Source organism: Parasteatoda tepidariorum, chromosome 5 (assembly GCF_982258835.1).
Source record: "Parasteatoda tepidariorum strain Cologne lab strain chromosome 5, Ptep-v5.0, whole genome shotgun sequence".
NCBI classification, from domain to species: domain Eukaryota; kingdom Metazoa; phylum Arthropoda; class Arachnida; order Araneae; family Theridiidae; genus Parasteatoda; species Parasteatoda tepidariorum.
In genome coordinates this window covers 111309202-111337081 of record NC_141759.1, presented here as the reverse complement: position 1 = coordinate 111337081, position 27880 = coordinate 111309202, and the positions used below count along the sequence as shown (strand labels likewise).

Here is a 27880-nt window from a genome sequence, read left to right as displayed (position 1 = left end):
TTTCCCCTTCAAATCACAATACGAATTTTAGTTTTTAAGTTAACAAATGTACACAGGGGTGATTGTGAGCGCAATTAAAAAATCCTGAACACTTCTTGAGTAAAATCAATAATGATGCATTTCAAAAAATTATTGTCTTTTTTAAATTTAAACCATTGATATTTTCACAACATAAAATTCTAAATAAATTACATGCAGCGTAATTTAAATTAATAATTATGTTTATTTTTATTTCTTATCACTTTTATTATTCTACCAGAAAAAATAGTTTCAAACATAAATTCCAGTTCTAATATTTTTAAATAAAATATATTTTTATACATAAATGTGATCAATAATTTCTTGAAACTTTTGGATTTCTGGAAAATTCTGGATTGCGGTTAGTGAAAAGTCCAGATTTTTTCTGGAGCACAATCATCTCTGTGTACAGTAAGAGTCAGGCATGAGATCAGAAAATACTTATCAACCCAAATCATGAAAAATAAAAAAGCATGTGAAACTATTTTGCCCAAAATGTAACCATTTAAATTATTTACATATTTATTTAAAGTTTTTTTTTTTACTGCATAAGTATTGTTCGTTTACCAGGAATCAGCACTTGGTTCCCTTTTTGTCACCTGACTTTATTACGCCACTTTTGGGAGAAGGATGGGAACAATTCTGAGAAAGGTTGCCAATTGGCGATCATATGACGAAAATACCGATATTAAATATGTAATAAATTCGATGGAGTCAAGTTTTACTTATTATATTTTAAACTTATTATTGTGAGTATTTATAGTAATAATTAGGCTATGTAACAACATTATGCATAATGATTCTTTTTATATGACCATAAACACCTGCTATTGAAGAACTTCTTCCCAGTTTCATTATAAATTCACTATTCCAAATAGGGGGAAGCAGTTAAGAAAAAAAAAATACTCAATACAGCATTTTCTTTCATTACATTAAAGTTTAGGAAATAAGTAAGAAGAGTCTCATGTAAAAATATTATATTTAAACCCTCTGTAATCTACTTAAATATCTGGAATCTGCATAGTAACCTAACCTATAGATGGAGTTGAAAATTGAAAATACAGTTAAACCTGAAAAACAATTATTTCTAATTTAGATTCCAGGTGACCTAAATAATAAATTTCATACATAACTTTTTAAAAAAATTAATTTTCTTTCTAAATCTTAAATTTTTTAACTTAAAAACTAAAAATTTGTATCATGCTTTTGCTTGGAAAAAATATTTAAATTTTAAACTAGGGGTGCACAAGCTTTTTAAGTGAAGGGTCACTTGCACAGCAGGTAGATTAACAAAGGGCCGCACTCATATTTATTCATGTTCGCGGCAAATATGATAATTTTTAGAAAAACATTAACATTCTAAGCATTAGATATTTTTGTCAGGGAACTTAATAACACATTTCAGAAAATTAAATACTTTTAATTATTTTAAAACTAAAACAACCAATACTTTTTTAAAAAAAAAACTTTTCCCATCTTTCTCAATAATTAGTTTATTTACTAATATATATAGGGGAGATATAAATTCTTACAGAATGAAAGTGCAAAAAATATACAAATTTATAGAGTAATATAAATTTGAATTAAATATTTTAATTAAATAAAATTCATAATATTTAAAAGAAACTAAATTAAAAGGAAATTTTTTATACATTCAGAAGCTCCTACGGGCCGCAGAACATGTGCATTCCTATTTTAACCAAACTTTTTCACCTAAATAAAAAAAAACTTTTCACCTAATAATAAATAAAATTTTAGGCCCGTTGTACATAATCAAAATACTTTTTTTAATAAGACTAAATTTTTTTCTCCAAATAGTGAGAACTATTACATTGTCAATGAAAACTTTTTACAGTCTTGAAATTTTTATATGATTACATAACATATATTTTCCATTTTTGTACACAAATGATGAGCTGATACATAGATGATATCTGATGAAAAATATACATATTTCATTCAACAGATGAGAATGTCTGTTCTGTATCACAAGAAGATATTTCATATCTAACAGGAACATCATTAGTACACAACTGGTTTCCGTTACTTACACCCAAATTAGGATGATTTTCCTGTTCAGTGTATTTTTCATTCAATTTCAGGCCAAGGTAAGGAGGATTCAGTTCAACTTCAGGCCAGGCATAGCCCAGTTTAAGATTATGGACAGGACTGGACTTGATATCTGTGAAAACAATTCAGAACAATTAATCTAAAATCTTATTCAGGGTGTGTAGTCGAATTTTTCAACAACAACAAAAACACCTTTTAAGCACTATATACATTAACAACTTTACATGATTATGATAAAATAACTAGTTTCTGACAAATAACTCTTTTCTTGATTCTATTAGCCACCATAAAAAGATTTCGGTTTGATGTCAGAGGGTGGAAAATGAAGCTTGAAATTAAGAATATCTTGCACAATGCAGCAGAATTGCCCAGGAGATCGCAATAATATCACTGATCCCAGCTCACATGCGGACTTCCAAGTATTCATTAAACATGTAAAAACAGGGTTCCCACTCTTTTAACAAAGCAAAAATTAAGCACTTTTAAGTACTTTTTTGAAAATTAAGAACTTTAAAAATAGTATAATTGTTTATCATCAAATATACATATGCCACCAGTGACAGTGCAAAAGTATTACCTTTTCTAAAACAAATCAATAAATAAAAAAAAATAATAACAATTTTATTATAATATAAGCACTGATATAATTGTACTAATTAACAGGGCTCGCCAACGAAGTACCAAGTAATTTTAGAAAATCCGGGTCAGATTTTTTAAAAACATTTTCAGATTATTAAAAGTTAACGCCATTCAGATTGTAAAAGTTAACGTATGAAACTAATCTGTATTCCATTTTCAATGATTTCATTGAAATTGAATTGTAAAATTAAGCGCAGAAATTAAGATTTGCTATTTTTTAATGCATATTAAAATTGAAAAAAATTAAAAACAGTATATTAAAATGCAATGTTAACTGCATAAAATGATTATTAAAATCTAAGGATCTTCTAGTTGAGTAGATTTAAATTTTTATGTGACAATCTGGTCATCCTTAGGAAATAAAAATAATAGAGTAACAATCTATAACTTTAAAAAAAAAAATTGCATTGCAATAAAACAAATTATAAATGGATACCAAATATTTCCAAATACTTAACTTTCTTGTTAGAAGCAAATTATGCTTTCTCATATTAGTATTTTTGAAGGAAAAAAATTGAGGTTTTATCAAAAACCTAATAAACCCAAGGTTTTTTTAAAAAAAAAACCTAGGTTGGCTTGGATTTTTCAAACCCTGTTTCTTACAGATCTGCTTAATTTTTAGTACAATCATGAATTTTAAAAAATGATATGCTTTCTATAAATTTTCAGTTACTTATTACACATCGAAATATTATACAAATTTATTGAATTCTTCAAGATTTTAGGAAATATTTTTTGTTTCAGATTGTCAAATATAAGATATAGATAAATATATTAATGAAAGGACATGCTTTCTTCCTCTTGCCAGTAAAGCGCCCCCCCCCCAAAAAAAAAAAACACACATTAATTGTTGTTTCTCTAGAATGCTTTACCCCCAATGCATGGTCTAATTCTGAGTGATAAAAGAGCAATATTTCGTTTTAAAAAATTGGGCTGAAAAATTGTTCCTATCAACTAAAGCGATGCTAAAAAATTAAGGACTTTTAAAAACCTTGTAACAAAATTAAGTACTTTTAAGGGCCCTTATTTTCTAAAATGAAAATAAAGCAGTTTTTAAGGTCTTTTAATGGGAACCCTGAAAAAGATTGGAGCTTTCATACCCTATGAAATTACGGTTTGCCGAAGTAGCCTGTGGTTGAATAAATTGTGAAAACGTTAAATAGAACAATGTGAAAAGTGCGCTTTTGCATAATTTGTGTCGAGAATTAGCATGGTAAAGAAAAAAAACTCCATTTTCAAAAATGGAAAATTAAGCACTTTTTAAAAGCACTCAATGAAAAAAGCACCTTTAAGGGCTCTTAAAAAATGAAAATCGAAAATAAGCAATTTTTAAAAACGCTACGCATGATGTGAATGATACTTATTTAAAAAGAATCGAAAACAAAAAACATATTTTTAACAACAAACCATCTTAAAAAGAAACTAACAAACATATAAATAATCCATATCTTGTTAAATTTATTCCATATTTGTTAAGTTAAATCAAATAGAATAAATATCCAAAAAAATATAGCTTCTAATTAAACAACATAAATAAATAAATGAAAAATATATAACATTTCATTAAAAATAAATAAGTAAATTATCCTAAAATAAGAAGTAATGCTGCGGGAAAAAGAAAAATAAAGGAAGAACTTATTAATCAATAAAATAGAAGATCAAACTTTTAACAACTAAGTCACACTAAAAAAAAAAAAAAAAAAATACATCACCCTAAATTAATAAAATATTATACAAAAATATGTTAATTAATTGAAATTAAATCATATTTAATCAATTTCAAAGTTTTTAAGAACAGAAGAAAAATTTAAAAAAATTCAATATGCTAAAATTTTCTATTTTAAAAACAAATGAATTGAATAAAGATGGAACCAAATCAACGGGTTGAAAAGGCTCAGAAGTTGAACTGGGCAATATATCGATGAATAGCGAAATATTGATAAAGCACATATATCAGCAGGCCGATATAATGACTTTCGTTTCAGAAGATGCATCAGAAACCCGATTTATGACACCGGTATAAAACAACATACGCGGTTTAACCTGCGGGGATCCTTATGTACGCTAACGCTGTCACTGAGCTGACGAAGACGATTTTTATTTTGTCTAACTGCGACGATGTTGTAGTGTCTAGCTACAAAACAATGTTAGTCTTGTGATATTAAACGACAAAGAGTGAATTGAATCAGAAATATAGAACGCTATGCATAGTTTCTTTATGAACTATGCATAGCGTTACTTGAAGATTATTTTCAGCAGGACTTAAGTTATTTTACAATCGCTGCACATTTTATTACGCTGGGGTTAAACGTTTCTTGTAAATTATTTTCAGTCACACTTTAGCTATTTAGCCACTGTTTTGTTGTGCATTATTTCGTCACTTTTTTTCCTTTGTCTGTTGGGATTTAAGGATTCTTGTCAATTACTATTACTTTGCGATCCTTGTGCAATCGCTAATATCTTAAATTTTCATTCTGAACTCAATTTACTGATGATAAGAAAATATTAATAAAAAAATATTCTTTATTGATTTTTTTAATTATTATTTTTCATTTTAAGCAAAATAATAAAATCAGGGTATTTTATATTTAACTTGCAATGAAAAATAAATTTTTTTAAATTTATTTAATGCACGTAAGTATAATAATCTGATTATTTTTAAACCAATAAATTTTCAGTCATATTTAATTATGAAAAAATTAAAACAAAGCCTACATTTATTTAATTTGCATTTAGTTTTGAAAAAATTAAAGCAAATTGTATGTTTTTTTTAAATTTTTTATTTTCTTTTCTTATTTTATAAGAATTTGGGCATTAGTTAAAATAAATAATTTTTTTTGTTGATTAAATTAGAAGTTAAGAAACTTTTTGACGCTTTTTAATAATTTAACAATACTTGTTTGTTTCATAATTTGTTAGATAGTATCATTTTATAAATCTCTAGCCAATTATAAATCTCTAATCAATTTTATTTTCAAAAAAAGAAAACATTTATTTAAAAGAATTTATTTTTACATTTTTTAAGTATAGAATTTGACCATTAGTTAATACACCTAAATAATAAGTACTTTGAATAAACAAATAAAAAAAGGTCTACCAATGTTTCAAAAGCAAATTTTTTTTCCAACAAATAATTTAAAAAATATTTTTACTGAAGTGAACATTTCTTGGTTTGTTTCTTACTTTCATTTTTCTTCCTTTTAATTTTTAATGCATGTATGTAAAATATTTTGTTACAGTTTTTTTATTATTTTTAAACACATAAATCTTAAGTCATTTTTAATTTAAAAAAAATTAAAATAAAAGCTTGGGTTTGTTTTTACTTTAAGACATCTTTATTATTTTAATTGAAAAAATTAAGCAATGCTCTTGATGTTATAGAATCACTTTTTAAGAATTAACATTTTCCTTTGTAATAGATTTATTCTTTTTATTTATTTTTAATGGATTTAAAGATTTATGATAGATAATTTTTGAACATAAGCTATATCGTGATGTCTAACAGACAATGTATCACAATATAAAATTTCTTACATCGTGCAATAATACTCAGGAGAAAACATCAAGAATAAACAATAAGAAAGAATTACTTGAGATAGGTGACTCTTTTTCCACAGATTCAACAGGATGACTCGTTGAATGAGGTTCAAATTTCGACAAAGCAGGATTTGAATTTTTTGTAGTAGGTTTAACTGGTCCTTCCAACCTAAAATCATGTACATTTTGTTATTTTGCGAGCATTTAAGGATTTTTTTAAAAACAAAATATAACTTATTCCAAGCAAAAAAAAAAAAAAAAAAAAAAAAAAAAAAAAAAGCTTACAAAAAGTGGGTATTAAATGAAAAGATATAAAAAGTTAATTTCACCTGAGTCGGTGACCTACCAATATCGGTCAATGACACATTATGTTTGAGGAATAAGTGGTCACTAAGTTATTTGACACTACTGGCCACTAACATTTATGACAATTACAGGGTATCTGCTACATTTTAGATTTTCAAATTCATTAATTTTTATGACTTTCCATGACTAATTCCAAAATTTTTCATGCCTTAACAAAGTAGCTATTTTCTCTGACAAAAACACAACAATAAATTAAAAAAGTACTATAATAACATTAATTGAAATGATTGGCATAACCAAAACTGTTATACTCTGCCTCTTCATATTTATAGATTTTAAATTTAAAAAACAGAGTAAAGAAAGAGTTGAAGCAATAAAATAGCTGAAAAAAATACAAAAGCAAATAATTTTCTTGTTTTGTTCAGCTAGAATTTTAAATTGATAAAATAAAAAAATAACAAAATTTCTGAAATCACAGAAGTTTAAAAGATAATTAGCTCTAGAAATGATGTTTTTATTCTTATTTTTTAAAAGAACACCATAATTTTTAAAGAAAATGATGAAAAAAATTTTATTTTAATAAAATATGACTATGAGTGGGGATTTTGTTACAAATTAAGATATTCGAAACACCGTGAAATTGGGGGAGGGAGTCCATTTTAAAAATGAGATTTTTCAGCGACCAACTGAGTTATAAATGTTAAAATATGGCATGTTTGCTGTATATTTCACTTGAGAGGAAGAGAATTAAAAATTTCAATCACTTAAAAAAAAAATCAATAAGGGACAGTTTTGTTGTTTACTAAAGATATCTAAAAAGTCGTAACATCTTTTGTTGCTGAAATTTCAATTAAAAAAATGGTTATCAGCTTAATTAATAGAAGCTAATTTTTAATTTCAGCTTAAATTTCCAATTTCTTAAATTTTCAACCAAAGTAGAAGAAACCCTTTTTCAAAAAGAAATATCAAATATCTAAACAGTTTAAAATAGCAATCTAGTTTAAAAAATAATATAAATTTTTTAGCTATTTAATGTCATTCTCAAATAAGAGAAAACAAGAAAAAAAATTATGAATTTCTTAAAAAAATTAAAATAAGTCATTTTTCAATATTTTATGTAAAGAATTTAGGCTATGATTTCAATATTTTATGTAAAACTTTATTTTAAGTTACTTAAAAGTACATGATCAGTTTATCAATACCACTAAATAAACAAATCACATATTAAACATAGATACTACGAAAATCATATATTGAATTCACAATTACAAATACAGTGGAAAGTCGCGTATCCGGAATCGGCGGGACTTTCCGAAGTCCGGATAATCGATTTTTCCGTATAATAGACCCCCAAGGTAAACAGAGATTAAAATGATCTGAATCTAAGAAGCAGAAATTAAATAACATTATTTTTCGGGCAATAATGTTTTAGTATTAGAATGATATCTAATCAATCAAAAACAAAATAATTAAAAAAAAATAATTATTGCTATTATAAAAATAAATATAGGAAACTAAAAAAATTTACAGTTATGAAAATATTAATTGCTCTCTCCGCCATTTTGAACTAGAACGTTTCAAGCAAGAAGGGGAAATTCCTGTCATTCATTCATTAAGGTGGGTAGGTGAAGAAGCAAAATTCATTTCCTTCTTACTTGTCATTTAAGTTGAAGGGGGGGGGGGGGAAATGACAAGTTCTAATTTTCTCTCCTGTCATTGGCTATCAATCAAGCATAAAGGCGTGGCATGCTGATTGGGTTCTCTTTATTTTTTCTTGTGTGACTAAAGGGGATTCCCCCTCCACTTTAACGTTTGCTGTGTTTACCCTTTTTCACAGTACTTCTTTCCCTAACACTTTATCAAAAAGGTTCCAGGAAATGCCTCTTTTACTAGCCAGCTGCACAGGAAAGAAGGGGGGAGGGGACTCAATTGTGCTCTTTTGAAAACAAATCCCCCCCCTTTCCTGCATTCCAGAGGAGGCATTCCTCTTTTCTGTTGATTTATGGGTTTAATGCATAGATCACTAGAAGCTAAGAAAGGAAGAAACCTGTCAAAATATTTTTTTTTTTTTTTTAAGAGAGTGGGGAAGATGAAGAAATGTTTGTTTATTTTGATTGTTAAAAAGTGTCCCGGAAATTGACCCTTCCGGAAAAGGGACGTCCGGATATGGGACGTTACACTGTACTATAATAATTTGCATTATCAAATAATATTAAGTATGAATACTATGATACAGTAAAACCTCACTACAACAATATTTTGGGGACCCAATAAATATATTGTTGTAGAGGGATGTTATATCGAGGGTCTACATACTTTAGGGACACAATAAGAATTTTTTTTTAATGTTATGTATGTAATAACTATAAATGTATTTATATATTAAGCAAGAAATTAATTTACAGAGTGTTAATTATAGTTAAATATAAAAAACAATTGAAATAAATTCGAAAAATAAGATAGTAAACAAATTAGTAACAAATAGATAGTAAACAAATTAATAAAATTGCTAGAAAATTTTATTAAAAAAAGTATCATTTATGAATGAATCACTCACTGCCTTATTTTGGAAACAAGACATCAATGAATGCATCAGCTCATAAATTAAATAAAATAGTGTGACTCTATCTTTACCACACCTCAATATTAAACACTTAGACATGCGAACTATTTATATTAGCTGCTAAAAAACATTGCTCTATATAGTTTGTCTAAAGCAAGAATTCCCCTAGCCATTTGTCTGGGCCCGTGGAACTGACTATGGCAACGAGGTCTAATCAAATAATGAAAATAATTTACAAATTCATAAAAAGACAAAATAAGTGAGTAGCATTTAAAATAATACATCAAAATAGAAAAGTGCTTAAAGCAGCTAAATCCAAATTTGTTTCATTTTAATTTATTAAGTCAGAAGTACAATTCCAGCAGAAAACAACAAAAATTTTAGGATATGTGTGTCAGCAGGACAGCACTTCATCAGGGGACACACTGCCTGCTAACACACAGGAGTCTTTCTGTTGTCAGTGGTGAAAGCAAAAACTGACAGTGCCCTCGAGGCCCCATAATGGAAAATCAGATAAGAAAAAGCAATTAGAAAAATTGAAATGTAACTGCAAAAAAAAAAAAAAATTAATGACAAACAATCAGAATTTAAAAGTTCACAGAGTAAGTCTTAATAATGATTTAAAAATACATAGACTATGATCCAATAAAGAGACGGCCATATATAAGAAAAATAAATAAAGATAAAGCTAGCATTAGAAAAGCCACATCAAAATAAAATAGGAATTGTCAAATCATTAAGAAAAATTTAGAAATAAATCAAGTGTTGACCCCTTTTTTGAAAATCTTGAAAAAATAAAACAGAAAAACATTCAAAGAGTAAAAATTGAAAAAAATTGCTGCCTTCCATATGGTAAAGAAGTATAACTATTTCAAGTAAGGGTTTGGGGGCGTTGTTCAGGAAAGGTTTTGGCTCAAGTTGACGAAACAAAGGGAATCTTTTCCTTCGCCCTAGAATGAAGAAGATTCTTGGTTCCATAGCAGCAAACGGCCTCACACTTTGTAGCGGGAGGAGTTCTTACCGTAGACAAACTATACCCATGCTTATTGTATTAACCAATGTTCATAACAAGTACAAACTGGTTTTACAATTAAAACTTATTTAAAATAAAGTTTAAAATAATGGCCACTTATTTATCCAAACAATTCAACATATTATAAAATAAAATAATGAACATGTCGCATTAACTTTTATAACAAAAAATTAAATCTTTAACAACTAGTATGAATGAGAATTAGAAATGTGATAGGACACACTAAACATCAAGAACACTTATTGTACTCAAAAAATTTAAAAACTAAATAAATAAATATCTAACTATACTTTTCACACACAATTTAAAATATTTGCTCAATACCAATTGAAATCCTGAAATTTTAAGATTATTTTAATAAGTTTTAAAATGCATGAGCAAATAGAAAATGAATTGCATAAACTCAAAGAATAACTTCATCCTTAAATCTCACAACAGTTTTGAGTAATTTGTAAAAAGCAGCTATTTCTTTTAAATATATCTTAGAAAATTCCAGAAATTACAGCTTGATTAACTGCCATTGTCTTAGTTGTTTAACACAAAACTACCTTGCAATGCCTAGTTTTAGACTAACTAAAACAGAAAGGATAAAACCAACAATTTTTAAAAACTTCGATCAGCATTTAATAACAATTTAAATAATGCATGGTTAATTTTGAGTTACAGTTTATTGCTACTCAATAATTATGTAATGCTTAACTTTTATAAAGTCCAACTATGAGGCTGGGATAGCCTGGTTGGTAGGGCACTGGGCCCATGCCTAAGAGTTTCGCTGGTCGAAGACTCCCCGTGTAGTAAATGGTGACTGATGTGCGTTAAATCTGTCGAGTCGAAAAGTTCTCCATGCTCCCATAACAAATCAATACCTCTGGGGGTACTGGAGTTTTCCCTGTCTTCTTGATTAGTTCAAAATTAAAAGGCTATGGAGCTGAACATAAGTAGTCATAAATCCAAAGTTGGGTCAGCTGTTCAACAATGGTTAGGAAAGTCTAACTATGAACAAAAGAATTTTGAGACAGTATTGATGTTTTTAAATCCAAGAAACCACAGGTTTTATGGCAAATTTTACTATCCAAAAAATTCCAAACTCTAAAGATAATAATACACAATTCATACTTATTGTTATCATTTTTAAGAAGCAAATATTTTCTACCTGTGCTGTTTTATTAAAACACAAGCTCCTCCCATTTCAACGTTCAGTTCATAGATATAAAGAAACCCTTCTAAAGAAGCAACCATCACATACGGAACATTTTGTATCCTGAAATAATTCAATAAAATTAAATAATGCAATATGTAATACAAAACTGAACAGTCACAATATTTATTTCAAATTTTGAAAGTTTTATTACTTTATTAAGCAGAAAAATGTTAAAACAAATGTTGAGTACAAAATGTTTAAAGAAAGAAAAAAAAACCAAAAAAAAAACCAAGAGCTTTATTTATTTCCAAAAAAGTAAGAAGAAAAAAAAATATGTAAAATTAAAATTTGTAGATATCTATTTTACTCCCAGACGACAGCCTCAAAGTCGTAAAAAACTTGTTTTTTATGATTATTTCATGGCAGTAAGTTTTAAAAAAATAAAATAGCAAGAGATTTGTACAGTTCTCATTTTTCAAGCGCTCACTTTCAGTGACATAAGTGATTTTAATATATCATCAAATATTAGTCTTTTACCCAGCAGTATTTTTCTTTTCACTTAAGACTTTTCTTTCCGCACTTTAGTGTTTTGAAAATAAAAACTCATCACACCCTCATCAAAGAGAGATTGTGATACAAGACTGAAAAACAATGAAAATTTCATGAGTAAAAACTCGTTAGATAACATTTTATATACTATTCATAGTTAATCTAATTTTTTATAATGAAAAAACTTAGTTCTTACAAGAGTCGTGATATTGGATTTAATATTGGATTTTAAGAACGCAGAAATATAAATATCAAACATGTAAAATGATTGACGCATTCCTACGCTCCGGACAGATGGTCCGCCGAAATAGATTGTGGTTGAATGAATTAGGAAAACGTTGAATAGAACAATGTAAAAAGCATGCTTTTGCATAATAAAACGCGAAAATCGACACGGTAAAGTGTCTCATTTTCGAAACGGGAAAATTAAGCACTTTTTAAAAACACCCAGTGAACAAAAACACCTTTAAGGTTTTTTAAAAAACGAAAATAAGCACCTTTAAAAAATGCGATGCAACATGTTTATTCATTTGACTCAGTTAAGGTTGGAATTCTTATGAAATAAATATATGGTAGAAATACTGGCAAGTAATTTGTTCACACTTACAAAAGTTTACTTCTTAAGATATAAATGGCCCTACCACCAGTTATTATTAGGAATGGCAAAAATCCCAATTCTTTTTTTGTTTTTTTTAATACAAAAAAAAAAAAAAAAAAAACTCGGATTTATTTTATTTAAATCAAATTCCTTTAGATCTAATTCAGATTTTTTTAAATAAAAATTTACTCGTTCAAAACCACCTATAAAATGCATTATAAAACTTAATATAATTTTTCAAAAATAGCTTCTAATAAAAAATATACTGAAACATTTAAAACTCTTATTTAATTTATTTATAACCAAAAGAATTTAATAAATGTGATGGCAATTCGCTAGAATAAATGAATAAATAAAATAATGAACATGTCATATTAAATTTTATAACAAAAAATTAAATCTTTAACAACTAGTATGAATAAGAATTAGAATTGTGATAGGACACACTAAAAACTAAGTGTTTTAACACTTATTGCACTCAAATTTAAAAACTAAATAAATAAATATCTAACTATACTTTTCACTCACATTTAATTTAAAATATTTGCTCAATACCAATTGAAATCCTGAAATTTTAAGATTATTTTAATAAGTTTTAAAATGCATGGATTAATGCATGAGCAAATTTGTTTAGATTAGAATTCATTATTGAAAATTACTCTGAGCAGAGCAAGCCTTCCTTCATTATTGATAGATATTAACTTCATATTTCATAAGTTTCAAAATCACTTGCATCTAAATAAGCATAAAACTAAATGGGTATAACTGCAATACGTTTATTACCAGCAAATTATTTTATTTGCAGCTAATGGAAAAGCATTTTTTAAAAGTTTCACACCACTCTTATCCTTTGCTAATCAATCATTTTTTTTATTTATATTTTGAAATATAATAATTTATATGCATCTCACTTTCCTTATTATTGTTATTTATTATTATTTTGAACAAAACCTTCATTATCAATGAAATTCATCATCATCATAGTTGGTCAGACAGACCAATGTGGACCAATGCCTTCATCTGAATATTGCTCCATAATGAATTCCGGTTTATCTTTGATCTCTAATTCTTTTCCTTAATTGCAAGAAAATTAGACTCCATCGAGTCAGCCCATCTGAACAGCAGCCTTCCCTGTTTTCTTGCTCCAATGGGTTTAAGAAGCAGCATCTTTTTTACTGTATTGTCACCATTCATTCGAATCACGAAGGCAATCCAGTTAATTCTATTCATTTTTATGTATTTAATAATATCGGGATTTTTATAAATCTTGTACAGTTCAAATTTAAATCTCCTACTCCAGTTATTGTTTTAATTTACACCACCAAGTATACTCCGCAAAATCTTTCTCTCAAATATTGCGATACAATTTCCCTCCAGTTTTGTCCTTGTCCAAGCTTCAGAAGCATATGTCAAAGACTGGCCTGACAAGAGTTTTGTAGATTAAGAACTTTGTTTTTCTAGAAGAAAACCTAGATTTAATAAATCTTCTCAACCCATATACAGCCCTATTTTCCAGATAGAGTTGGTACCTATTTTCCAGATATGGTTGTCAATAGTAATAACTGATTCTAATTAAGTAAAACTCTTTACTGTTTCAAATATATAACAATCTATATCAAAATAGTGGTCTGAGACTCTGTTTCTTGAGAATAACATGCATTTTGCTTTCTCTACATTTATGACTAAGCCCATTTGTCTTGCAGCCACCTCAAGGGCAAGAATTATTAATAAAATCAGGTTTTAAAAAAAAATCACAAGCAAAAGAATATATTCATGAATAATTTTTTTATAAAAATATTACCGACTTAATTATTTATTTTTTTAAAAATATCAAATAGTTTAAACATAAATAATTTTATTTTTTTGAAGAAAAATCACAGTTGATTTAAATAATTAATTTCTGTTAAAAAAAAAAGTGATTTCAATTCTGCTTCACAGTGGTTGGATATAAAATTTCAAAAGACTGGTTTAAAGTATTGAATTGTAATTACTTACGTAGATATAGCACTTATTGTCTTCTGAGTGACAAATGGAAGGTGAACATAAGCGAATGACCTTTGCTGCGTGAGGACATCTGACATCTGTGTAGGCAGGTACTTGGCTGATTGAGTGAGAACTCTACCAAACATCTCCATCCAACCCTCAGCTTCCTCTTCAACCTGCCTTCAATAGATTTATTCAACATTATCAACAATCTATTACTTTACAATTATAACATCACATCTTTTTCTCTCCTTGTTCCTATGTATTCTAAATGTTATTTTTAAATCATTTTACTCAAATTTCTTTCTATGCTGAACGTGTTGTCACCAAATATCAATTATTCCAGCAAAATTTGAAATACTACACTATTTTATATTTCCCATGGCAGAAACACAGCAACACGGTGACATTGTCGCAGAACGTTGCATAGTTTTTGCAGAAAGATTCTTGCCGAAAAGCAAAAAAAACAACAAAAAAAAACATTTAGTTTTTTTTTCCTACAGAAATTTACACTTAAAATTTGAATCATGCATTTAAATAATAACTTTTTGGTGCGCTCAAATTGCACCGATAGTACCGTAAATTGATATAATGTTTTGAATGTATTTTCGGCAATTATTGATGTGTGACGTAGCACACAATTCTCATGTAGTTTTCAATTTTATCTATCGGTATTTTATTATCGGTAAATTTATTATCGGTATTTTTTTAACAATATGGAAAACTCGAATTGTGCATTTGAGAATTAAGGCAATGATTCTATCGATTTTTAGGATGTTATTGCATATTGATTTAGCTTTTTAAATCCGATATTATTTATTACAACTACCTAACCTCGAAACAAAACACACATTTGAGTAATCAATTTTTGAGGAGTCCGATTAGCGTGATTTAAGATTTAACACATTGCTAAGCAACGAAGATGAGAATTTTTATGCACTGCTTTCTGGGAGAAAAAAAACATATAGTTTTCTTTTTAATTTCCTTTGAAAATAAAAATTGAATTGATTAATAAATTATCTATGATTTTCCAAGATTTTAGAATCTGAACATTGCACTTTTTATCTGATATTATTAATTTTTTTAAAAGCTGTTTTAACGCCATTGGTATGAAAATTTTGTACTAAAACCTAATTTACGTAAGTTATTATAAATTTATTGGGTTTAAAAATCTATACGGAAGTTAAAAACAATAATTGAAGAAGAAAAATGATAAAATCGTTGCCTTAAAAAGTAAATACTCAAATACATTATTCGAATTCCCCATATCGTCTGAAATATATCGGGATAATTTAAAAACTATGTGAAAATCAATAGCTGCCGAAAATACAATCCAAACTCTACATGGATTTACGATACTGTCAGCATAAATTGAATGCAAAAAAAGTGATTATTTAAATGAGCAATTCAAATTTTACATGAAAACCCTAATTTTTTTCTTCCCAAGAGAAAAATCTTTCTGCAAGATCTCTGTAACGTTCTGAGACAATGTGTCCGCGATTCTGCCACAGGGCCTCCAGGAACCATTAAGACTAACACTTAGTACTTGAAAATCCAATCATTAGAACAAAAATTATTCAGTGTGTAATCCTTTTTCTTTTTTTTTGCTGATTGTATATTTAGGGTGCGTAGCCAAATCTTTCAACAAAAACTAAGCACCTCTTAAGTACTTTTTAAGCACTCAAAAAATATTTTTAAGCACTATACACATTGATAAAATGAAAAATAATTTCCAAAGACTTCAGATGATCATGAGAAAATAACTAGTTTCTGACAAATAACTCTTTTTCCTGTTATATAAGCCATTATAAAATGATTGAGAGATTCAGTTTAATATCAGAGGGTGGAAAAGGAAGTCTGAAATTGAGAATATCTTGCAAAATGCAGAAGAGTTGCACATGAGAATGCAAGAATCTCACCGAACTCAGCTCAGTAGACGCACATGCGGACTAAGTATTTCATAAAACGCACAAAATGATTGGCGCTTTCGTACGGTATGGACCGACGGTAAGCCGAAATGGATTGTGGTTGAATGAATTGTGAAAACGTTGAACAGAACAGTGTGAAAAGCACACTTTTGCATAAAATGTGGCAAAAATCAACATGGTAAAGAAAAAAATCTCACTTTCAAAAAGGGAATATTAAGCACTTTTTAAAAACACCCCATGAAAAAAGCACTCCAAAGGGCTTTTAAATAACGAAAATCAAAAATAAGCACCTTTAAGCACTTTTTAAAAACGCTACGCACCGTGTTTTTGATATATAGTTAATGCCTCTGAATGAGGTGAACCCGGGTTTGAATCCGGTCAGATGATTGATTCACATTCCGTATCCCACTCACACCGACCACAGTGCTGACGAGCAATATTCTCAGTTGTAGACGGTTCATGGCTCTTGCCATCAGACGAACTGTGGAGGATTTTGTGGTTTTCCTCTCCATGTAAGGCAAATGCAGGTTAGTTCCAGCAGTCTTAAAAGATACCCTAATAGAGCAAAACTCAGTATTTTTACACATCAACAGTGTTGAGATATAAAGGCACTATTGAATTAATCATTGCATTAGTAGATTAAAAGAATTTAAAGCTTTTAAATTTAAAGGTTATTTAGAAAATCTAATAGAAATGGTTATTTTCTAAAAAGAGGATAGAAATATAAAAACTTTTAATATTAAAAAAAATTGGTAGAAATTTTTAGTTTAAAAGAAAATCATTAGCTCTTCAAAACTGAAGGAAAGTTTCCTAACAATGCCATTTCCTAAAAATATTGAACTTTTGAGAATTGGAGGAAAATGTCAAATTCATTAGCCCAATAGAAATCATAAATTCTTAAAAATTTGCAGGAGGTATAAAATTTAAATGACAATAATAATCAGTAATTCATTAAAAATACTGAACTTTAGGCTAAAGTTAGTAGAGTATCATACTTTTAAAGCTTTCAAAGCTTCCTTTAATAGAGGATTAGAGGAAGCTTTGAAAGCTTTAAAAGTAGAATAAAGGAAAAAACTTACTCTGCAGGTTCAGTGTTCTGAAGTTTAAAGATGTGAACTGTCTCTGTATTGCTTGAGGCACACAAAAACTCACCATCTTTGTTAAATGACAAGGAGTGAATCTCAACACACCTGAATTTGAAAATTGAGTTATTAATAAGATTACGCATTAAGTTAAATTCAGTAGATACACAACCCTTATTGAGAGCCAAAGGAAAACAAAAGACGTTCTTTGTGAAACAGTATGCAGAAACCAAACTAATCCCACAGTGGATTAAAGACATGGTTCTCAATAAAACACATAAGTCAAGCATCAAGAACCACTTTAATCAGCCTACATAGGGACACCAAAGGTGTGCTGTATCAGTCCTCATTAAATTGTTTTACAACAAAGTACTCTACTTTGTGCAGGTTGTTGGGCCACCGAAGTGGGGGAGCTACACCTTCTGTAGAGGATGTTTACTTGATAGCGGCCAATAGCCCACTGTGCAACTCTATTACTACTACTATTACTATAAGCTAGACTACATAGAAATAGGACAAACTACAGGGTGGCTACAAAATACTGTTACAAATCATTTTATAGCGAATATCGAATCATTTTATTGCACAGATATTACACAGAAATGATAAATGCACAAATATGAGAAACACTATGAATGGAAGTTTACTTAAAATTTTTTTATTCAAATCGACCACCATCTTCATCGATTACTAAAAATAATCTCTTACGCCATTGTCCAATGCCGGCACGATTCATTTTAAGACGTAATTTGTCCCATTTGAGTAATTAAGACGCTCTGAGAATGTTCAAACTTCTGTGCTGCTTAGCATTAACTATAGATTCTAGAATCCCCCAAACACAATAGTCTAAAGGGCTTAGATTCGGTCCACAGACAGTGTGGAAATGGGGTTCAACTGTAATATAATTGGGTTTTTTAAAAATATCCGTCATTGAACAGCTGACGCAATTTTTCGGCTTACGACTGCTAATGTTCAACTCCGTAGCCTTGTAATTTTGAACCTAATCCAGAAGACAAGGAAACTCCTGGATCAGTACTACCAGAGGTATTGATTAGTTATGGGAACATGGAGGACTTGGCAATGATACAGATTTAACGTGCACCAGTCACCATTTGCTACACGGGGAGTCTTTGGCTGGCGGGGATTGAACCCACGAACTCTTGGACAAGGGCCCAGTGCCCTACCGACCAGGCTATCCTGGTCCAATATAATTCATTGTAATATATTTCAATTGCTCATTAATAGATAATACATTTCAACTATGTATAAAATTAAAGAAATACCTCTTCATGCCTCGTCTAAATTCAAATAGAGCTTTACCACTCACTACATCAAACACTCGGATGACTGTCCCCTAATAAAATAAAAGAAATTTCCCTTTCATTTACAGAAATTAAAAGAGAAAGTGGATAAAATTCTATTGTATGAAAAATTTTAATATTGTTCAAATGTTAATGTTTGTTTAGTACACTTTTTTTCAGCCGGTATCTGTTTATCATTTAACCCGAATAGGGTCATTTTTTTCCTAGTGATATTATGTTCCCTGGGGCAGAATTTTTTCGAGCTATCTGCGACAAAACTCCCTATCACTAATATCTTTCTACAAGATACTTTTAATAATAACAAACATGTATGTTACAAATTTAAAATAACAAAAGAGCTGTGTTTACAAAGAAAAACTATAATTTTTTTAAAAATAAAACATGTAATAATTTTTTATTCTAATATTATGGGTGATATTTTTACATTTGGGGGGGGGGGACCAAAATTATTTCCTTCTTCGCATTTTGTTAATAATTATCAAGATAAAAAATAAGATTAAAAGTCATAACATACATCCGTAATAGTTATTGCTGAAAAAAAGATTGGTGACGAAATCATGCAAACCGGGCTCCTCAAATGCCTGTTTCGCTTCGAGATTATGTTGTTGTAATATCGCATAAAACATATCGGATTTAAAAACTATGGAGAAATCAATAGCAATAACTGCCAAAAATTCGGCAGAATTATTGCCTTAAAGAGTAAATACTCAAATTCACAATTAAAATTTTCCATATTGTTTGAAATAATGTCGCCGTCTTGCTATGATTCTGGAACGGGGATTATGTTAAAATACTTTAGGGATTAAAATTGATTTAAAAAATAATACCCATTTAGCTTATTACCGAAAATTAATTTTATTTCTAGGACCAAATTTCATAATAATTGTTGCAAAAATTCTAAATATATTACATATTATAATAATTTTAGGGATTTTTATAGTCATCAAAAAAGAAAAACTGCAATATTTTCCAGTAATGATTTCACATTAAATGATCTTGAAATGTTATGTATTATGTTTATTCATAATTATGAATAGTAATAGGCATTCAATTCATCAAAGATAGTCAACTGAATTTTACAAATGAGGCTCGCTTTATTATGTATTAGCGACACTTATTCAAGCAATAACACAAAAATTCTACTTCAATAGGGATTTTTTAAAGAAACTTACTCAATTTTAGGGAGATTTCTAAAATTTTAGGGAACTCACAAAAATCAGAATTACTATTAAACCAGCAGACCAGGAGAAACTGGCAAAATCCAATAGAGTTGTGAGCTATGTAAAAGCTATGATTTAATAAAGCAATTGTTACATTAAATTAATAAGCTATAAATTAATTTAATAGTATTTATATACTATATGATTTTCTGTTTAAACAAAAATCACAAGATTTACAATTTTTTTTCTCCAGATTTATTTAATGTGACTCAATGACAGAAGCTGATTATTAAATCAAAATAAATAAAAATAATAGCATTTTGTACACAGAGGAAGAAAAAATATCAAAATAAAACTATATTACAAATAAAAAATTTTGAGTGACCATTCAATAAAAAACAACTGCAATTAAACATATCAGAAGTGATTATTTTCTTACACAAAATCAAAAGTTTTGAATTTCTTTTTTTATGGATTTATTTAATGTGGCCTAATGATGGAGGCTGATTGTTTAATATGTATGTTGTATGCTTATTCTTTACGGAATTATCGATATACAATACTAAAAGAAACTGAGATATTTTTTAAAAAAAATAATAACTAGGTATTTATTTTATGAAACTATCAAATGCTGTATTGTTACTTCATGTTTTTTCTTCATATTTTAAAAATGTCAAATTAGGTGTCATTAATTTAATATATCTCACAAAAAAATATATATATTTTATATGCTGCCATGTTGATTTCCTCTTCATCATAGTACTGCAAGTTAATATATTATTATTCTTTCCCAGGAATACACAAACAATGGATTGCAGACCAGAAGTGTTTTGATCTCCAATTATTTTAGGTATTAATAAAAATATGTTGTAAATAGAGGCGGAAAAGAAAACTTAAATAAAACCATATTACAAATAAAAATCTGTGAATGGTTCTTCTATTAGCCTTTTTAAAATGGTATTATTTATTAACGCTTTCAATTGCAAAAAGTCAATCTTAAGATTTAATATTTCGTTAAAATTTTTAATTAGTTTTAAAATTTTTTAATCAAAACTTAAACTAAATTTTTAATTAAACTGTAATTACTTAGTGGCTCTCTTTCCTTTAGTAAATTTGTCATAATAATCTGTTTTTTAATTTGTAACAATATTTGTTTTACTTAAATATTTTAATGAGCTATGCCGAATAAAAAACTAGACATGTTTTAGTTATCCACATTATTTCAAAATAGATTCTGAATTCATTATTTATGATTACTGTTTTATGCAGTTTTTATACTTTTTTTGTGCTTCAGTCACATTTATTTACGCTTTGTTGGATACAAACTTAACTTTTCTAAAAATATTTTGAAAAATTTGTTGTAACTGAAAAAAAAAAAATTATAACATAACATATGAAAAATAATAATTTAGGGAGAAATTTCAAGCCAAAAAAAACTGCGTTTGGGGAAATATGATTATTTTTTGCACCCCTGTTGTGATGTTTTATTAAATAACAGATGGCAAAGATTAAGATGCTTTCGCAAGAATATGGCAGGGAGCTGGTGTGAAATGGGCACACAGTTGAGATGGCTATTACGTAGAAAAGTATTCAACTTTAAAAATATAATACAAGTCCTTATTTCTAAAATTTTTGATGCTCACCTTAATAGAAGCAGTAGCTAGCTTATCTCCTGTCTCATCAAATGCAAGGGCTGCCAATTCACTGTCATGAGCAGGGATTGTAATTTTGGCATGCTGAAAAAGAAAAGAAGAATTACTGAGACAGGCTGTGGCAGAATTTTTTTTAGTCTCTCTGCGACAAACCTCTCTAATATCTTCCTAATGTAAAATATATCTTCCTATAATAAAAATGAATTCGTCTAATGGATAAATTAGACGATATATTATATAAATACAGAATATTAGTAAGAAAAAATTAAAATTATTAAGGAAAGCGGTCAAGAGGGGAGAAAAGGAATAAAAACCGATAATTTATCAATAACTAAAGGCCATAGCGAAAATTTGTTCAATTCAACCATCAACTCAACCCCAACTTCAACTCCCAAGATAACCCCATCCGAAAACATAGGTGTGCTATACTTATCCGAGTTGGAACAACTGCTGTTCAACTCTTTCGCATCTCTTCGAAAGTGTTGAAGCAACTTCACAATTCAACCAATCAGGTGGCAGCAACCGCATGGGGTTATGGGATAGCACAAGTCAAAACAATATGGCGGCAAAGTTTGTTACGAAGCAGCGTGTCTAATTTGTTATATATTAATTCAGGTGAGCTTTTAATTGAGTATTGATTTTAAAGTTATTTTATAAGAAGTATAAATCTGTTTCTAACCATTAAAGAAGTTTATCTTATAAATGTGTTTTGTTTTATATTTTGACATTACTTTAAATGATAAACAAATTTTATGAATTGCATTTAATCTTTTTTGTACGTAACTGTATATTTGTTAGTATTCGCCGAATTAAAATATAGTTTTTTTTTTTCAATTACTTTGCTCTGTCTATAGTTCCAATAAGATTATACCAGCAATTATTCTAGAGTTGGTACTGAATTCAGTGATTTTGAATATTTTTTTACAAAGGAAAAAATTTTGTTATAAAAAGAAAACTTTTCTGAAAACTTACTCATACCTAAACAATATGCTGACAGAATTAATTTCTTTGTATTATTTTATTTTTAAACTGTATATTTGTCAGCATTAGCGGAATAAAAATTTGTTTTTTTCCCAATTACTTTGCTCTTTCTATCAGGGTTCGACAAGTGGGCCCACCTTGAAAAAACCCACTGCTAAGTGAGTTTTAATAAAAAAAATAAAAATAATGTTTTTATTAAAACTTATTTACTCACATTTAATTTTATGTAATTTATTGTGTAGCATAAGTTTGTCAAATAGATTTGCATGCTTTATATGATTAAGTTTTTAATATTTATAAAGTTGAAGAAACTTGAATCAGTAATTTTATATTACTATTAAAAACTTTAAGAGGGTTTTTTCAAAAAGTAATATTTAATGAAATTAAATTAGATGGAAATTTAAATAACATAGTCTGTAAGGAACAATTTTTCAAATGCAGTTGCAGGCTTTATATTATTAATAAGCAGGTTTTGAATAAATTATGAAGGAAGTTGAAAATAATTTTTTTATCCGTTAAAGCACTTAACAGGTTTTTTCAAGGTAATAATTTTTAATAAAAAAATATTAACACACGTTAAACTTTAAATATACTAATATGTAGATACTTTTTATATCTGCTTTTTTCATAATTTAATAGATTAATTTATTTTTTATTATGGTAATATTTTTAATAAAAAAATATTAACACACATTAATATACTAATATGTAGATACTTTTTATATCTGCTTTTTTCATAATTTAATAGATTAAATTTTTTGAAATTAAAGATAAAAATAAAATTATTTATCAAAAAAATTATTTATCTTTTTCTTAAGGTAAAATATTTGAAAAAATGGGACAAGTAACTGATACTCCTTGTACATACATAATTTTAATTTATCTTTCTATTAATCTTATTATAAAAGCATGGAAGACCATTAAAAATTTATTTCAGTTTTTACTGATAATAAAAAACATACTCATACCATAACAATATGCTGACAGAATTAATTGGTTGGTATTATTTTATTTTTAATGACTGTTCCTTATTGTCTGTTGCCTTAAATACACTTGCTTCACCTTTCTTAATAAAATTTTTTACTTATATTGCAGCAAAGAGGAGTCAAAGTTTTGAACAAGCTCTCTATGGAGAAACTATTAAATGGAGCATCAAAATGGAGAACACATTTATTGAACTCTTGAAGAAAAAAGAGAGCATTTGGAATGTAACATCCTGTCACCACAGGAAATATCATTTAAGAGCTCATAAAAAATTCACTAAATTGTTCACTTTTATCAGTTCTTGTTTTTCCTAATTTTTAAATAGTTTGTGTTTATTCATGTTGAACCTTTAACAAAACGATAGCTTTCTTTTTTTTAAAATTCAGTTTCGCATAAACTTTTAATTTTCTATAAATAGCACAATTTTTTTCAAACTAGAGTACTTCACTAAACATATATATATAATAATACTTATCGAACTCTTAAAAAACTATTTTAATAATTTTTCAAAAACTTCAAAGTCAACATTAAAAAAATTAATTGCATTAATTTGGTGCAAAAAATTATCAAACTCCTGAATTTTGTTCTTACTGTTTATTTTTACTTTTATATTGGATTTTGTTTTCTCCGTTGTAAAATATACATAGTAAATATAAGTTGCAAAAAGCTATATTATGTAATTAAATATATGAAAAACTTAAAGGTAATTTATTTGAATAATTTAAAATAAGTACTATATAACTAAAGGTAAAGAATAATCTAAAAATATATTTATTAACTAAAGATAAAAATCCATTGCGACTTATGTGTTTAATTTATGGTAATAAGTGAAATTAATACAGCGTGCAACGAACATATTTATAACAAAATGGGGATTCTTATTTTCCTAATTTACTTTTCCAATATTAAAACTAATTACATATTTTTAACTCTTATGTCAAAGATTGCACAAATGAAAACAAACAGTTCTCTCAATAAATTTTCATAACAGCCTAATCTCTGTCTTCGTAAGCGCCATGCTTTATTCCAAAGTGTCCTTCTCTTCTCTTTTTTTTTCTTTAGCAAACTGTAAATGATCAAACTTGAAATTGCTAAGGAAGGATCCATTGCCGTCGATTAAATTAAATTTAACTACCACACGCACTGAAAGAGTTGAACACGAGTAGTCTTACATGAGTAGTCTTACATGAGTAGTCAGAGTTGAACATGAGTAGTCGTAAACCCAAAATTGGGTCGGCTGTTCAATGACGGATATAATAATTACAGGGAGCAGCATTAATTGTGAATTCTTATCTGCGTGTATCACACACACTACCCTATAAATGGAAGAAACGCTTTCAGTTTTTGTCATTTTTTTTAACTTTCTCAAGAAATACTTCATTATTTTAAAACTTTAACAGTGTTTAGATCATGGGATTTCTCATAGTTATCAATAAATGAATTAGGAATAATAAAAATAAATTACGAACGAAATTAATTGCAAATTTGAAAACCACATGACAACCAGAAATAAGCTTATAACTCGTTTTGATAATTGCATGAAATTTTCCAAACTTCATACATTCATGAAATTTCATATATATATATATATATATATATATATATATATAAATACAAGAAAACACTAAGAAAGTTAAGAAAAACAATAAGTTTCATGTTAAGTTTTATTCTTCATTTTGAACTTATATATATACTTGATATATATATATATATATATATATATATATATATATATATATATATATATATATAGCACAATAAATAAATACAAAAAGGACGGACAAAAAGAAAAAGAGAAAAACGAAGAAAATTAAGAAAAACAATAAGTTTTATTTACTGAGCATAAGCTGCAAGTATATAGAACTCATAAAATAAGTTCAAAATGTACACAAAACATGGAGAAAATTACAGAATAATAAATAAAAAAAAGAAAATTTAAAATTAAGAAAAAAAATAATAAAAATCTAGAAAAGAAAAATATATACTCTCTTTATCAGCTCACACGAATTATATCCGCAATTCTATTTTGTTTCAAAAAAATTTTTTTTTAGTGCACCTCACACTATTGTGTTGATATATTTTGCCTTAGCTATATTGATACAATATTAGAAAACAACCCTTTTTGTGGACATAATTCTGTGAGCTCATGAAGAGATTATACCTTTTTTCTTTTTTTCCCCAGATTTTTATTTATTTTTTAAATAAATTTTTCCTTCTCCTTTCTTATTATTCTGTAATTTTTTCCATGTTTTCTCTACATTTCAAACTATAGATATATACAGTATAGCGCCGATTATCCGAACTCTTATTATCCGAATGCCCAATTGTCCGAATTTTTTTTTTAAAGTTTAGAATAATTTTTAACTTATCGACAATTTTTCTAAATTTAGAAGAATAAAGAATATCCGCTACATCTGAAGACCATATTTAATTTACAACCTTTTTTAGTAGTTTTCTTATAGTGGCCAATACGTACACGTATTGTTATACAGTTAAACCTACATACCCCTTTAGCCTTCTTCAACTGAAAATTATCTTCCAAGAATGCGAGCTTCAATGGTTGAAATTAGGAAGGAGTTTATGAATAGATATGTGCTGAAGTTCTACTATTGGGGGATGGGTATATGTCACTTATGGTTAATGATTAGTGATTAGAGTGCCTGGAAGCAGAAATCTTGGAGTCTTAACAAAAAAATAAACGAAACTGAAGTTTTAGAACTAGTAGATCTTCCCGATGAAAAGATGCCAGGTTATACAGCAGAAGAAATAGAACACTGGTGTCGAGACACAGAAAACAATCCAGGATTTCAAATTTTAAATGATGATGAAATTGTTGCTGAAATTTTGAATGAAAATCAGAACTCCACAGACGAAGAGGAAGAAGTAGGTGATCAAATTCAAGATAGTGGACCTTCTCATACAGAAGCATGCAATTCATTAGATATTGCAATGAATAGGTTAAAACGTCAAAATGACGCTGATCCAGTTCAGTTGATTTATTTAAAAAGAATAAGGGACATGGCTGCTCAAAAAAGAGCATGTTCTTTGAAACAAAAGTCTTTGCTGGATTTCTTTTGCAATGGAACATAAAGAAAAATGTTGTAAAATCCGTAATTGATTAAAAAAAAAATTATAAAAAGCTGAAATATGATGAAAATAATTCAAAATGAAAAAAAAGTTTAAAAAAATAAATGAAAAAATATTTAAAAATAGGAAGAAAAAAATTTTAAACACGCCAGAGCTATTTTAGATAGTACTACCAATCCTAAGCCTAGAAAAAGTGTGAAGGGAAGTTAGTGCATAAATAATAATCATTTAAACTAGATTTTAAACAACTTTCCAATGATCCGAACTTTTCATTATCCGCACCACGTTCGTTCCCGAGCAGTTCGGATAATCGGCACTCTACTGTATAGATATATATATATAAAACAATAATTATAATTAAGTACAACAGAAGTTACTGATTGTCAGTTGATAAAATTTATCAACACACAATTAGCAACTTATTTAAAATATTCCAGTAACAAGGAATTTTAGATAATTTAAAAACTATATTACAATAGTAAATTTAAAAAGAGAAAATTACTGTAATTTTTTTTCTACTGAAAGACTCACATAAAAAAGTTTTTATTATTATTGTGAAAATAATATTCTAAAACTCATAACTATAAACAGGGTATCTGCTACATTTCAGATTTTCAAATTCATGATTCTCCATGATTAATTCCAAGAATTTTTCATGACTTAACGGAGTTACAATTTTCTCCAACAAAAACACAACAATAAATTTAAGAAAGCATTATAATAACAATCTTGAAATGATAGATATAACCAAAACTGTTATACTCTGCACCTTTATATTTATAGATTTTAAATTTAAAAAACAGAATAAAGAATGAGTTGAAGCAATAAAATAGCCGAAAAAAAATACAAAAGCAATTAATTTTTCTGCAGAATTACATTCTAAAGATACTTTTCTTGTTTATCGGAAAGGAAAGAAATACTCCTGATTTTTCTGATCTCATTTTGGAATAAAAACTTTCGCCAATGACTGGCTTGCTTCAACTAGCCATAATTTTTAAGGAACATGATAAAAACATTTTATATTTTAATAAAATCTGACTGTGAGTGGGGATTTTGTTACAAATTCAGATATTCAGAACACCATAAAATTGTGGGAGGAGTGAATTCCATTTTAAAAATTAGATTTTTTGGCTACCTAAATCCATAACTTTTCATGATTTTTTTTAAAAAATAGTTAAAATCATGACGTTTCATGAAAAATTTTGTTCTATACCGAAATTCATGACTATCCATGATTTTTCACTACT

The 27880-nt window shown here is 27.8% G+C and overlaps 1 protein-coding gene across 2 annotated transcripts in view; it reads right to left on the bottom strand.

The window, feature by feature from the left end:
• Nucleotides 1-1660: 1660 nt before the first annotated feature.
• The window catches only part of LOC107449329 (WD repeat domain phosphoinositide-interacting protein 2), a 36630-nt gene continuing 10410 nt past the window's right edge, over nucleotides 1661-27880 (bottom strand). The window contains exons 5-11 of one of the 2 annotated variants that reach the window (XM_043054053.3): nucleotides 21573-21665; nucleotides 18731-18801; nucleotides 17445-17555; nucleotides 14450-14617; nucleotides 11320-11427; nucleotides 6318-6433; nucleotides 1661-2200 (exon numbers count right to left, since the gene is read on the bottom strand). In XM_043054053.3, the coding sequence (XP_042909987.2) occupies nucleotides 1974-2200; nucleotides 6318-6433; nucleotides 11320-11427; nucleotides 14450-14617; nucleotides 17445-17555; nucleotides 18731-18801; nucleotides 21573-21665 (894 nt within the window). In that variant the 3' untranslated portion in view covers nucleotides 1661-1973. The remainder of the gene's footprint in view (nucleotides 2201-6317; nucleotides 6434-11319; nucleotides 11428-14449; nucleotides 14618-17444; nucleotides 17556-18730; nucleotides 18802-21572; nucleotides 21666-27880) is intronic. The other variant, XM_043054054.3, reaches the window with a different exon arrangement.